The sequence below is a fragment of the Sus scrofa genome, chromosome 4, assembly GCF_000003025.6.
Source record: "Sus scrofa isolate TJ Tabasco breed Duroc chromosome 4, Sscrofa11.1, whole genome shotgun sequence".
NCBI lineage: Eukaryota > Metazoa > Chordata > Mammalia > Artiodactyla > Suidae > Sus > Sus scrofa.
In genome coordinates, this window is record NC_010446.5 from 2,843,876 (window position 1) to 2,858,606 (window position 14,731).

General features: G+C 53.6%; 1 protein-coding gene and 1 non-coding gene across 41 annotated transcripts in view; both read left to right on the forward strand.

The window, feature by feature from the left end:
• Positions 1 to 14,731, forward strand: part of PTK2 (protein tyrosine kinase 2) — a 239,455-nt gene that overhangs the window by 187,270 nt on the left and 37,454 nt on the right. For all 40 annotated transcript variants that reach the window (XM_021088851.1, XM_021088853.1, XM_021088840.1 and 37 more), the window contains 2 exons: positions 340 to 429; positions 2,957 to 3,161. In XM_021088851.1, coding sequence (XP_020944510.1) covers positions 340 to 429; positions 2,957 to 3,161 — 295 coding nt within the window. The remainder of the gene's footprint in view (positions 1 to 339; positions 430 to 2,956; positions 3,162 to 14,731) is intronic.
• On the forward strand, positions 5,166 to 5,245 carry MIR151 (microRNA 151). The gene has a single exon (NR_130444.1). It is a non-coding gene; the product is annotated as a microRNA 151 (primary transcript).

Below are 14,731 nucleotides of genomic sequence, written 5' to 3' on the forward strand. Positions count from 1 at the left end.
AATGGATACCTGTGCGTTTCTCCAGGAGCGGTGGGTTCCGTGCAGGGCAGCCAATAGCGTGAGACCGAGGCGAGTGGGAACGGAGGGGCCGGCCAGGCGTCTGCAAAGCCGGGCTCCGGCCCGCAGACTGAGGTCGGCCTGGGGGACTTGCACGGCACGGCAGCTGGCGGCTGATACCTCCCGGCCGCCTGCCTCTCCGCTGTCGCCCCGAGTGACCGAATGTCTGGGCCCCAAACCTCTCCGTCGGTCTGACATCTCCTCGGTCTAGTCCGTAGACCAAGTAGTTCAATTCTTACACAGATAACAGGGAAGTCTGACTTTCTGAACTTCCTCTTCTAGCTTCCAAAGGAAAACTGCCTATTAAGTGGATGGCTCCGGAGTCCATCAATTTTCGACGGTTTACCTCAGCTAGTGACGTGTGGATGTTTGGTGAGTATGTGAAAACGTTTGTGGCGTTTTAAAATTCGAGTTCATGGATTCTGCCAAGTGCACTTAGCCCTGACCCTTCTCGGGGTCCGTAGGCTGGCCTGCCCTCCTGTCCTGGCCCCCTCATCCAGCCTCTTCTCTGGCTCCTGGGCCCCAGGAGGGGCGCGTGCTGGGCGCCCGCGCTCAGGCCTCCCACGAGCCGCCACGCTCTGCCTTGTGCTTCTCGCCGCCTCCTCGTCTCCCTCCCGGGGAGGGCCGTCCGCCTCCTCCTCTCCTTTCTCTGCTGCCTCGGTCCTTGTCTGGGGGTGCCCTCCGTGGTTCGCCTGGTTCTCCGGTGCTGGGCTCACCCCCACCCGCCGTCACCTCCACCCCGGAACCCGACCTCCCTCCTGACGTGTCTCTGGGCTCGAACTCGGGACGCGTCGTGCTCTGTAGCTGCTGTGCTTTGAGGTCCACTCCGTCCCCTCCCGCCTGCCCCACCACAGCCCCGTCGTGCTCCTCCCGCTCCGAGCGCTTTCGCGGAACCCCCGGGGGTATCAGGGTATGGCTGTCGTCCATTCTGCTCTTACTTTGGCTCCTTCATCCCACGTGGAAGCGACTCACCTTTTATTGTGAGGGACCCCCCCTCCCTGCCCGCGTTCCTGGCATTGCTCCGCCTCCCCGGAACCCCTGTCCTGACCGCCCTCCTCCAGGACGCCCTGCGGAGCAGGCCCGTCTTCCCGACGTAGACCCCGTCCGCGCTTGCCCCCTCCTTCTGTCGGTCCACTCACGTGCTGACCTTGTGAAGCGTCTCGCGTGCGTGCTTTCTCTGCTGGATCTTCTTCTTCCCAGGCCACGCCCTGTCAAGTTGATGTACCTTTTTTTCCTGCAAATAAAAATAACTGTGTATTCATCAAGTATGTGTTCTCATTTTCTCCTCTGCTTCCTTGCTGTTGACTTCTGACAGCCGCTCCGTGCCCTGACCCGTGTTGGGTAAAGGGAGGAACTCAGTCAACGGGCAGCGGTGTGACGTGACTGGCCGAGACACTCGAGGCCAGTTGGCTTCAAATCCAAAGACCTCGCGGGTCAGCTTTGTGACCCATGGCGCTTATCCTCTCAGGGAGTTTCAAACTTCAAAGGTTCCGCGACGCCTGATTTTTCACGTTTTTCCATTTCCGGAGCTGGGGTGTGTCGCGCGCCCATTGGCAGCGCTCCCAGTTGGTATCAGCTGGGGGTGTGTTTCGTGCAGTTACTCCCCTGCGCTCACGTGGACTTTGTTTGGCTCATGTTGGTGCGGTTTCTGGTCTGAGTGCGGTTAGAAGAGCTCTTTGGAAAAAGTAAAGTAACTCTCAGAGGTCACAATGGACCGCGTTAAATTTCGTTGGCAGCATATCCCTCCCTTTTTTGCATCATATCATCAGTAGCATCTTGGGTTTGATCAAATGCAGCATTTAAAGAAATATAAGGCATGAGGATTAAGGAGAAGATGTAAATTTCACAGACGGGGCCAGAGGCACATTAAGGTCCCGAGAAGTGATACCGGTGTTATTATTACCCATGATGTGTCGCGATTTCTGGTGAGAAAAGCGGAATGAAGGCCTTATTTCTGACATACACTCTTTCCTTTGAAATCGAATTCCTCCTCTGGGGCACATTCTATTTTAGGTGTTAAAGACACCGAGAGTCAGCCCCTCGGCTCCAAGCACGGGTTGTAGGGGTGCACTCACCTGGGGTGGACCTGGGGCTTCCAGGGGGGAGCAGGAGTCTCACCAGTGGGCCCTGAGAGAAGAGGACTTGGGAAGGAGAACATGAAAGGCGCTGAATCCCAGAGTTTAGCACAAGCGAAGGCGCACTGGGGCCATGTTCGGGGTGGCAGAACCGAGCGGCCAAAGTGCCAGGGTTGATCAAAGCTGCTGGGAGCAAAGCACCCATGATGCCAGCCTGCTAGAAGGGCTCCCTTGGCCTGGGTGCATGGTCAGCAGGGTAGATGCCCAAGGACGAGTCAGCTGATTCCAGGAAGGTCTCTTGTTTCCCAGGAGAGTGCATGTGGCCCTTTGAGATGACCGTGGACAAGATCGTGGCTGCGGGGGGCGGAGGTGTGCAGGCTCCGGTGGGAGACAGTGGACGCCCGAGACAGCGGACCCCGCGCATCTGGGCACAGGGAGCGTAGAGGCTTTTCTTTGTTAGGCCTCAGGTCCGTTGCCGTCAGCAGCAGGGTCGGCGTGCAGTGGAGCCAGGTCATCCTCCCAGCTGGTTCGCGGAGCTGGGCGGTGTCTCTGCAGCTGGCAGACCATCCTCCAGGACAGACCTAGAGGAATAAGCCTCCCGGGGGAAGCACGGGGTGTGTTGATAACGACGCGAGGTCTCCTGGTTCACAGCGTATTAAATCAGCTTTCCTGTTCTTATCTGGTGACAGAGCTAATGGAGTGAAGGCGGCTCTGCCCCCGACCACGCACGCGGGGCTCCCGGGCCGGCTCGGCCGTCACCCCGCGGCGGCGCAGGGCTTGCCCTCCCCCCGCTGAGACCCCGCTGTTTCCGCTCCGCCTCGCAGGTGTGTGCATGTGGGAGATACTGATGCTCGGCGTGAAGCCCTTCCAAGGCGTGAAGAACAATGACGTCATCGGCCGCATTGAGAACGGCGAGCGGCTGCCCATGCCTCCCAACTGCCCTCCCACCCTCTACAGCCTCATGACCAAGTGCTGGGCCTACGACCCCAGCCGGCGGCCCCGCTTCACGGAGCTCAAAGCTCAGCTCAGGTAGGAGGGCCGGCCGGGCGGGGGGCAGGCCTCGCCGCTTCCCTGCAGGGCCTGGGAGCAGGCCTGTTTCTTGGGCAAACCGGATTGCCTCTGTGTTGATGTGTACTTACTAATACTTGTTCAGAGCTTAAGAAGAAGATACCTCAGGTGTTGATCAGACCTCTCTCCCCTGACTTCTGACTGGCTAGGCACGACTCCCAGACCCGTCATGTTCGCCTCCCTGCTGCCCTCTCCACTGCCCCCTCCCACAACCCCTTCAGCGCCCTGGCACTCCACTCCAGCAGCAGCCAAGCCTCGGAAACGCACCCTGCCCGGCTCACTGCCTTTGCTGCTCCCCGCCTGGCCCCAGGGAGCCTGCATCCTCTGAATCCAGCTCCCATGTTACTTCCTCCAGGGGGCCTCCCCACTCAGCCCCCCAGTGAGCTCCAGAGCCAGAGTCCCCGACCAGGCCCCCTCAGCACCTCTGTAGTTACAGCCCAGACAGCCACACTGCCATTCAGCTGCTCCTGCCTGGTGCCCGCTGTTAGACCCTCACCTCTGGTAGCTCCCAGGCCCCTGGGGGGACACGCAGGACCCCCCAAGCTTGAGTGTCTGCACAGAGCTGACCTGCCCCCCCTGGCCCCGGCCAGGCTCACAGCCCTAGACGGGTGTCATTTCGTGTCATCTGGCTTGTTTCTGTAGCCCTGGTGCCGAGCTTAGGGCCAGGCCCCTGGTGCGGGCTCAGCAAGTCTAGGTTGAAATGTAGTGCTTAGCAAACAAGACCTTCTAACGTGTGTGCGTGGGGAGCTTCATTCTTTAACCACCAGCCAGTGCCATGGTGTAATGTGCACTGTAGCACGTGTTTTTGTATTTGGAGTATTTCCCTGATTTTAGGGGAGTTCTAAAATGTTGCTATATTTTTGTCTTTTTCCATGAAATTACCAAATATCAGGGTCTAAAAGACCCTGGCAGCTCCTCTGGCCCAGCCTCCTCCCCCAGGGCTTGAAGCTCAGTGAGTGCCAGCCTCAGGTGGGCCCCTGCTGGGTGTTTCCCTCCAAGGGGGATGTTGGTTAGAGGAGGACAGATTCGTCCAGTCCGCAGCTGTGCTGCTTAGTGTCTGCTTTGTCCTCAGCTTGGGCCTGTGGTTCCAGGAGTGAGCAGAACCCAGCCCGCCCCCAAACGCTGAAGTCAGGCAGAGGAGCGGCGTGAGCAGTCACCCGCCATGGCCATACAGTGACCCCCCCCCCCCCCGGGATGTCTCCCTTCCAGGACTTCTCATGCGATGGGCCCCAGGTCTTTCTAGAACGCTTTCTTGAAGCTGCAAATCTCCAGCTCTTAATTCTCAAACAGCTTAGTAGTATGAGCTGTCACATCAGAGCCAGTTTTGAACATGCTTTATTTCATGTTTTGTTCCTCCGTGACCTTTCCTCGGGATGTGATCGAGTCTGTCCTTGAAACCCCCTCTCTAATACTGGTCCCCTTGGCCCGCCTCCCGCCACCTTCTCCCCTGTGACTGAGGACCCACCGACTTGGCTCAGTACTCTTCCTGGGTGGCTTGTCTTAACCGCTCCTGTGGCTTCGCTCCCCGCCTCGTCTGTCCTCGCCTGCAGAAGCCTCAGCTCGGGGTCCTCCCTCGGTCCCTCGGTCCCGCATAGCCCATCCGTCCCACAGGCAGGGCACGTCGCAGAGGGAGAGAGACCCCTCGCACAGGACGGCTCCCAGTGGGTTCCGGCCGCTCCCTGGCTAGGGCCGGGCTTCCTTGCAGCTACTGCTGGACACTGGCCTCCTTCCCCTGCTCACATCACGGCCAGCCCAACCCCCTCTCCACCTGCTGAAATCAATCCCGCCCGCCTTTCTCGGCCTCTCCCTCCTCTGCCCTCAGACTATCCAGAGCACCCGGTTCCTCTGGTCGTGCTCGCCCTGCGCTGCCGCAGGTGGCCGCGCTCCGCTTCCAGGCAGCGCCACACACCCTGAGCACCACGTAGCTGGGCCTGGTGGCGGTCACTGGGCGAGAGGACCAAGCACTTTTCCTGCCCTCGAGGAGCTCACAGTCTAGTACGTCTCATCCCCTACTAGACTGAAGCTCCTTGAGGACAGGGATCGTCATACTCACCTCGGGGTCGCCCGCAGCTCCAGGCCGGGAACCTGGACCCAAGGGGGAGCCACCCAGCTGCCGAGGGCATGCTTGGCACACGCAGGCCCACTTGACAGGAGCTGAAGGACTGGCTCATTAAGGCAGAGCAGCTCCAGAGCTACCCAAGATGGAGTTGTAGGACTAAATGTGATTTTATACCCACACAGTATATAAAAAATCGTGTGTCTATTTATAGTTTCTTGTGAACAATGAGCACAAGTCATTGAACACTAACTCTGTTTTGTGTTAGAAGTAGAGTTTAGCTTTGCATTTGGAACACATGTGATGTGGCTGGCACATAAGCCAAATGAAAGCTAACTTTATAATGTAATAGCTGACTTAGACACTTCTGTGTAGCAGTGTATCACAGATACTGAGTTCTTCAGAACTTTTACCACAGCCAAGGTTTTAACGAAGAAATAACTTTTGGATAGGTCTTACCACAGGGCAATTAAAAACACTCTCCAGATTTCATTCTCCTTGTCTCCTGTGAGAGATACTGCAGATAGGCTCCAGTTGTTGTGGGCGCCACTCATCCTGGCTGGGCCCTGTCCTTGTTTTTACTGTGTCATGAGCTGGCGCAAATGGCTCTCCGGCAGAGTGGTCAGGCAGAGCCATCAGGTCCAAGGTCACACGTAGGTCCATCTCTGTGACTCGGAGCCCATCCCACTTACATCCTGTGTCTTCGCTGGTGCGTGTGCTTCATCAAGAAGGAGATGAACCTGGGGAGCCTCTTATCAAGTGTGAGAAATCCATCGCTAGGAAATCTCTCCTAACCGGTGCCCTGGTGTTTTTTGTACCATACGGCTGATAGGTTATAACAGTGTGCTAAATGATTCTTTGAATGAAAAAAATCAGAGTTTCCATCGTGGTGCAGCAGAAGCGAATCCAACCAGGAACCATGAGGTTGAGGGTTCAATCCCTGGCCTTGTGCACTGGGTTAAGGATCTGGCATTGCCGTGAGCTGTGGTGTAGGTCGCAGACGCATCGCAGATCCCGCGTGGCTGTAGCTGTGGTATAGGCTGGTGGCTACAGCTCTGATTAGACCCCTAGCCTGGGAACCTCCATATTCTGAGGGTGCAGCCCTAAAAAGCAAAATGCAAAAAAGGAGAGAAAAAGAAAAAAAAATCACTTAATCCCTAGCAAATTCAGTTAGTTCTTTGGTATATACTATGCCAAAGAAACTGCAGTAAGCAACTTTAGCATTTATTCTTTTGGAGCTTTTTTTTTTTTTTTTTTAATTTATTTTGCTTTTTAGGGCTACACCCTCGGCTTATGGAAGTTCCCAGGCTAGGGGTCCAATCAGAGCAACAGCTGCTGGCCTACACCACAGTCACAGCAATGTGGGATCCAAGCCACATCTTGACCTATATTGCAGCTTGCAGCAATGCTGGATCCATAACCCACTAATCGAGGCCAGCGATTGAACCTGCATCCTCGTGGAGACTGTGTTGTGTTCTTACGTCACTGAGCCACAACGGGAACTCCTCAGGGAAATATTTTAATATGTTGTTTCTTAAATCCTTTTGAGACAAATGAGGACAGTAAACAAAGTTATCAATTTAAAGTTTGGAACCCCTGGAGTTCCCTCGTGGCACAGTGGTTAACAAATCCGACTAGGAACCATGAGGTGGCGGGTTCGGTCCCTGGCCTTGCTCAGTGGGTTAAAGATCCGGTGTTGCCGTGAGCTGTGGTGTAGGTCGCGGATGCTCCTCGGATCCCGTGTTGCTGTGGCTCTGGCATAGGCCGGTGGCTGCAGCTCTGATTAGACCTCTAGCCTGGGAACCTCCATGTGCCACAGGAAGCAGCCCTAGAAAAGGCAAAAAGACAAAAAAAAAAAAGAAAGAAAGAAAAAATAAATAAAGTTTGGAACCCTAATTTCTTTTTTTTTTTGTCTTTTTGTCTTTTTGTCTTTTCTTGGGCCGCTCCCACGGCATGTGGAGGTTCCCAGGCTGGGGGTCAAATCGGAACTGCAGCCACCGGCTTACGCCAGAGCCACAGCAACGCTGGATCCGAGCTGCGTCTGCAACCTACACCACAGCTCACGGCAACGCCAGATCGTTAACCCACTGAGCAAGGGCAGGGACCGAACCCGCAACCTCATGGTTCCTAGTCGGATTCGTTCACCACTGCGCCACGGCAGGAACTCCTAATTTTTGTATTTTTAAAACCTTTTTATTGACATGCAATGGCGTGAACATACAAACATGCCAAGAGGTAAACAGCTCATTGAATTTCCACAGATTGGGCGCTCTCACGTAACCAGCATCCAGAATAAGAAAACAGTGTCCCCCGTAGCCCAGAACCCCCCAGATGCCCCTTTCCCAGTTACTCTTCACCCTCTGAGGGCACCCACTCGCCCAAGACTGGTTCCGTCTGGTTTTGAGCTCTATGTAAGTGGTATCATTCGGTGTGTACTGTGTTGCTTGTGGTTTATTCTGCTGCGCATCTAGTCAGAGACCCTCAGTATCAATCAGGCCCATCCTCGGCCGTCCGCGCTCCTGTGTGGCCTTCCGCCTGTGCACACAGCCTGCTTCCTCCCTTCTGCCGTTGGTGACGGTGGAACGCTTTTCACCTGGGCCCCATCGGGACCGTTGCTGGAAGGCCGTAATAGACGTGTCTTTTGGTGAGCACGTGTACAAGAATTTCCAGCGACTGCACACCCAGGAGTCAGCAGGACATGAGTTGAGCTTCAAAACCCAGCATCCTCTGCGTGCTTTCTGCTGGCACACTTGGTGCCGTGAGCGTCCGCGCATCGTTTCTTCTTAACCCTCACGGTCTCGGGTGACGTAGGTAATACTGTCATCATCCGGCTTATAAGCGAGGAAACAGAAGCTGAGGTTAGGCCGCCGACCTGGGGTCAGAGAGCCGGGACTCAGGGCAAGTCCACCTGGGCCCAGGCACCAGCTGTCAGCCTCGTGCTCTGCGCGGCGATTTGAGACATGGTTCCAGGTCAGTGAGTGCTCCATCCTACGATTATGGCTGGTGGGCAAGTCGTTGATATTGTTTAGTTTAAAAGGAAAAGGGAAAAGAGAAAAACATACTGTTGCAAGGAATCCTTGCAGCTGGTGGTTTTTTGGTTTGTTTTTTTTTTTGCTTTTTAGGGCCACATTTGCAGCATATGGAGGTTCTCAGGCTAGGGGTTGAATCAGAGCTGCAGCTGCCAGCCTGCACCACGACCACAGCAATGCTGGATCCAAGCCTCATCTGCAACCTACACCACAGCTCATGGCAACACTGGATCCCCAACCCACTGAGTGTGGCCAGGTTGCCAACTGCTTAGCCACAATGGGAACTCCCAGCTGGTTTTCTTACCTCTGCTTGAGTGTCAACCAAAGGAGGTCAGAGGAGAGCAGTTCGGGAATTCGGGATGTTGGGAAGTTTGGGAGGGTGGCAGAGTCTCTCCAGGGGCCTTGAGACAAGGCCTCTGCTCCAGCCTTGGCCCCAGGGGGTAGGGGTAGGTGGTGTTTGTTTATCATAAGTTAATATTATCATGTTTGCTTCTTTACTTTATCATACAAGGCTGGCCTGCGGCACAGCCACAGCCACACCAGATCTGAGCCACGCCTGCAACCTACACCACAGCTCACGGCAACGCTGGATCCTTAACCCATTGAGCGAGGCCATGGGTGTTGAAGCTGAGTCCTCATGGATGCTAGTCAGATTCATTTCCACTGAGCCACCACAGGAACTTCCTGGTTATTTGAATTTTAAAATGTAGGCTATCATTATCAAGATACCAGATACCAACCTCTTTTTGACGTTTTGTGGATGTCTTACGGACATCTTCTGTAGGCTTTGTTTAAATATCCTTTTGCTTCTTCATTGATCCTAAAATGTGAACTCTAGATTTAAGACTCTAGGTGTAATCAGTAACACGAGGTTATTTGTGCTTCCTCGCTGGGTGTTTCAAGTGGCTTCGTATCTGCTTCCAGAGTTCCTTTCAGAGGTGGTGTCTCACCCCCGCCTCAGCCATTACACCAGGCGTTTCCTTTTTGTTGCCATCCTCTTGGGCCCCGATGTGGTCCAGAAGAGGAACCTGTTTCTCCCTGTATTTACATCTTAAAATGGTTCTTTGGTTTTCGTCCTTAGCCTTCCAAGTAATAAAAAGTCAATCTAAATTTAATAGGAATTTAATGTAAAATTTAAGTAGTTGCCACAAAATATTATGTCCCACCATTCCTTATCTGCGGATAAACCTTACCCTCCTTGGGCCTCATACACGCCTTTACAGGTGCATCTCTATTGTAGCTCCACCTCCACAGTTAGTCTTTGTGTGAAGTAAACAAATGTCTGGTGTGATTTAAACTAGCCTTTCATAAAAATTAGCACTTTGTACTTAGATGGCTTCACAGATCATTTGCATGTAATTATGGTGCTGATTTCACAATAATTCTTAAGGATGAGCTACTGTTGCCCTTTTCACTTAAGGATCCCAAGGCTTAGAAAACCCCTGTGACTTGCCTGGGATCACACCACTGACAGTGAGCAGGTCCGAGGTCCTGGGCCCTTTTGCCCTCGAAGGCCACGGCCAGCGCTCCTCCCGTCTCGACCACCAGGTGGAGCCCTGACCGCCTCCCCCAGCCCCTCTGTGCCCTGTCCCGCCCTGCTCTTGTCTTATCTGTAGAGAGAGCTTGGACCAGGTGACATTCACACTTCACCATCCCTAAGTTTCCTGAACGCCACCCTCGGAGCCGACGTGAAATCCTCAGACTGCCGTGATTCCTCCCCTTCAGTTCTGTCTCTGGCACCGTTTTCCTTTTCTTTCTAGTTGTTCTTAATGCTCTTCACTGAACTTTTGTCTCCAGGGTCGTTATCCCTAAAAACATCAGGGACACGTGGAGCAGGCAGGAACGTCTGCCTCGCTGTCTGGACAGTGAAGGCCAGTGGCTGCAGGTGGCTCGTCTCCTTATTTACAGAGGGTGGCACGATGAGGTTGGGTGAGGCGTGCAGGGCCGTGTGGCACAAGTGACTCCATGTGGGTTATGGCTGCACAGCCAGGCTTGGCTGGGAGAGCAGCAGTCCCCTGTGGTTGGGCTGTTGGTTCTTGGTGAAGAGCATTTGGCACATGGAGCCACCAGCTTAGCTTCTGCACCTCTTTCTTCCTCTGAACCCCCCAGATTTGCATTTTAGAAATACCTTTGCATTATATTTTTATCACGACTGCTCTAAATGTTACAGTATACCTTTGAGAGTGGGCTATATTGTAATGTTTATTTGCATATCAAGTAATTTTGGATTACGCCCTAGTCATTGTGACTTATAGGTTGCAGAAATTCTCGATTCAGTATTATTCCTCTGAAGAGTGGCTGCTTGGTTTCAGTAGGCAGCTGACTTAGCTCTTCTCAGATCGCAAGCTCTCTCTCCATTCTGTGAGCTCCCGTCTCAGTTCAGCTGAGTGCCGCCTCAGCCGGGCTGCCTGGAGCCTGCCCGCAGTGCCTGGTACCAGGGTCAGCCAGAGCTTCAGGCAGAACTCAGACTCGGAATCTGAGGTACCCTCTCCCTGGCTCTCTTTCTCCTAGGATTTTCCCGTTCCCCTTCTACCAGCCGTGATGTCCCCAAGTCAGTCATCTGGATCTTCAAACCAGTAGGACTGAGGCCCACGTTTGGCTAATGACCCTGAAGAAGTGGAGTCTGGCTCTATGCCATGCCCTTGCTCCAGTGTCACCTCCCTCCAGAACCTGACTGCTTGGGGCTGCTCCTGTGTGCTGACATAGAGCTGTTTCTCATGTCCTAGTCTAGAGTTGCTCTCTGCAAGAGGGTTGGTCACATTGGAGCTTCTCAAACTTGCCAGATTTTTGTATTTTTAAAGTAAGATTTTAAAGAATTATAGATTTAAAATTTTTTTCAAAGTAAGTTTTTTATTTGTTTGTTTGTTTTTATGGCCACACCCACGGCATATGGAAATTCCCAGGCCAGGGACTGAATCCGAGACACAGCTGCTACAGCCATGCCAGATCCTTTAACCCACTGCCCCAGGCAGGGGATCAAATCCCCGCCTCCACAGTGACCCAGGCCACTGCAGTCTGATTCTTATCCCATTGTGGCTCAGCAGAAACAAATCTGACTAGTAACCATGACGACACAGGTTCGATCCCTGGCCCTGCTCGGTGGGTTAAGGATCTGGCCTTGCTGTGGCTGTGGTGTAGGCCAGCGGCTACAGCTCTGATTCAACCCCTAGCCTGGGAACCTCCATATGCCGCAGGAGCGGCCCTAAAAACAGAAGAGAGGGAGAAAGAAAAGAAAAATTTTAGTAGAAATCTCTTTTAAATAATTTTGCAGTGTGTGACACCCCAGCCAAACAACAGCGCCTTGTCGCCTGCAGCTCGAGGTGCATAATCAGTAGGGAGAGGTACGGCTCTGGTGCATTCAGGAGCGAGATGGCGGCGGATCTGCGAGAGGAAAGCACGGGTGGGGAGGCCCTGCTGTAGCACCGCCGTCCCCGCCGCTCGCAAGTACACTGTCCCAGCTCTGTCTTAAGCCTCCAGACTTGTTTTCTGCAAAGATACCAAGGGGGTTTTTTTGTTAAAAGGTCAATTCCATTCCTTTGCGGTGAGGCAATGTTGGATGATTATAAGAGGTCATGTTTCACAGCTGGCGCTCCCACGAACTTGCCAGAACAAGCCTTTTCCCTCGTGGCTTTTTTTTTGTCATCCAATTTCTTGCTATTCTTTCTCTGGATATTTTCCAAATTAGCTTAAGCGGCTCTGAACCTAGACGGATTTTCTGTCCAAAGCAAATTTTGTGATGTCATCATAAAATGATTATGTTTAGGTGATCAAAATCGTTTGTTTGTTTGTTTTTTAAGTTATTAAAACATAATAGAAGTGTTTTTAGTTTCAAAGAAAAGGATAGTAATATGATCACGCTTAGGAAAAGGGCCACCAACATGAAATAGAGTTTGAAAAAAAAAGCAGATAATAGTACAGAACTAAATCCGTTCCTGAACAGCCTTCCCTGAGTCTTCGTCTGCTTTATTTTTCATCTTAGACTGAGGGGGACAGACAGAGTTGTCCTCCCCGGTGAGTGAGGACACAGGGCGAAAGGGGCCTGGCTGTGCCTCGCCCGGCTCAGCAGAGGTGCAGCTCCTAGCCGACGTCCTTCCTCCCGCGGCAGCAGGAGCAGCTTGATGTCACCCACTCAGGACCCACTGCCCCTTCGCCCCCTAGAGCGCCTCTGTGTGGGAGACTGGCTTGTGTGTCTTAGCTGGGCCTGGAAACGCAGAAGCTATTGGACCGCTTTCGTGCTGTCTGTGAAAGTAGCTCAGAAGCGAAATCACATCTTGTCGCTCAGAACAGAGATTTGACGAGGCTTCTCCTCACCAGCCTGTAGAGCCTGGGAGAGCAGACGTCGCCGAGTAAAAGCAGGCAGGGCACGCTTAAGTTTTCATGTCCTTTTCCTCTGCATGGACTGTTTTGACTATTTTTCTTCTCAAGTGAGAGAAGTGAAAAATGAAACTAACATCAGATAAATACTCCTTTTCCCTGTTCCTGATTCTCTTCCTCGATGGGGCTCCTGGATGAGCAGAGAATGAGGCGCCAGGTCTGATGTGTGTTAACTGACACGCCTTCTTGGCCTTCATTGTTCCATCTGTTTGCGAGCTGGAGACTCAGAAGAAGCCACCGTCCCAGGAAGACACACGACGAGGGCCCGTGGCCAGTTCCCATGAGGCAGCTAAAAGCTTTCAAATGGAATGTATTGCTACTAAAAATATTTGTAGTTTGGGAAAATATGTTTCAGTTTGACCTCCTTGACCCTCCGCACATTCTGGGTTTTTTTCCTCTGGGTTCCTCAGCAGCCGTACGGAGAAAAGGCCAGAAGTGCTTCCACGTACACTCTTACTCCATCTCTGGAACAGTCTTCCCAGTGTAAAAGCAGATTATTTTGTGAGTTCTGGATATGCCTGACAGCGCTGAGCAGCACAGCGAGGTTTCTCAGAAGCATGTTGCTGTGCTATTTTGGGTTGCTTCCTGGTCACCCCAGCGTTGGTGCTTTAAGGGACAAGACAGGCGAGTTGTGTTAGAAAGAAGCCGGCTGAAGGCTTGTCCCCTGCCGCTGACAGGAGAAACTGGATCCAAGTCCAGCAGCCGTGGGAAGCTTGCCGTCAGGCAGTGAGATAACAGGTGGTAGGTGGGGCAGCGCTGGGACAGCAGAGGCAGTCGGCCAGGAGGGGGGGACGTGAGTGTGCGTGGATGGAGCCGGGAGGGGGCGTCTCCTGGCAGCAGGGTGTTTGTGGGGGAGAGTCACCTTCAGAAAGGGTGGCCCCTGCCCAGAACAGCCTTAGGGCCACACCTGTCTCAGATGGCGTTCCCGCTGCCTTGAAGAGTATGTCACCCTTGGCCTTCTCAGATCCGGCCTCTGTTGAAACAAGCTGAAGAACTTGGAAATAAGGACTTTTTTTTTTTTTTTTTTTTTTGCTTTTTGAGGGCCATACCTGCAGCATGTGGAGGTTTCCAGGCTAGGGGACGAATCGGAGTTACAGCTGCCGTCCTGCACCACAGCTCATAGCAGCACTGGATCCTTAACCCACTGCGTGAGGCCGGAGTTCAAGCCCAAGTCCTCACAGAGACTAGTTGGGTTCATTTCCACTGAGCCACAACAGGCTCTCCAGCGACAGTTTTTTAACCTTGATTTTTTTTTCCTGATTTGTATGGATTTGTTTAAAACTACAAACCTTTGGATATTCTGATTTGGGGTCTGTTACTAATTTTGAAGGCCAGGTGATAGCAGGGCATGGGAGGTGGCCCTTCTCAGGCCAGGGCCTGCATGGACCACTGCTCCCCAAGGCCTGCACTCCTTGGTGGGGGGTGACTGGTCAGTGGCCAGGCTCCCATCATGGTGACAGGCGGCTCTCTTATCACTCAGGCGTGTTGTGATCCGGGGTTGCTGGTCCTGGGTCTCAGGGCAAAAGCCACACAGATGGGCGTTCACAACCTGTTTCAACAAGACCCGGGGCCCGAGTCCCAAGGGTGCGGGCCCAGTGAGCACTGGGCAGTGGAGGTGCCACCAAGGCTGTCACTGCGGTTAAGGTTTTGTGGTGTCTCTCCATGACCACCTGCATGGAATGAGAGGAGACCCAGATCGTGTTTTGAGGAGGGGGTGGACTCTTTGGGCTAGATTTTGCTTTTCTCGAAAGTGCCGACAGGCTCCTTGAGGAAAACCTTCCCTTTCCTTTGAACGGAGCAGAGCCAGGGGGCGGTCCGGGGCGGTTCCTCGGCGCGCTCTGCGCCTTGGGACGCGGAGCCGGACCCGGCTTGGCTGGCGGGAGGTGGCGGGAGAGGAGGGGCGGCGAGTCGCCGGCCGTGGCGCGCGCGGCGTGGCGGGCAGTGGCTGCGGAGGCGCTCGTCAGCGCTGCTGCCGGTCTTCCCGATGAGATCAAGTGCTGCTTAAAGTGAAAGTTAGTGGGCGAGGTGTCGCCGCTGGATCACCTGATGCGGTGCCGGTGGGGGGCTGTCCT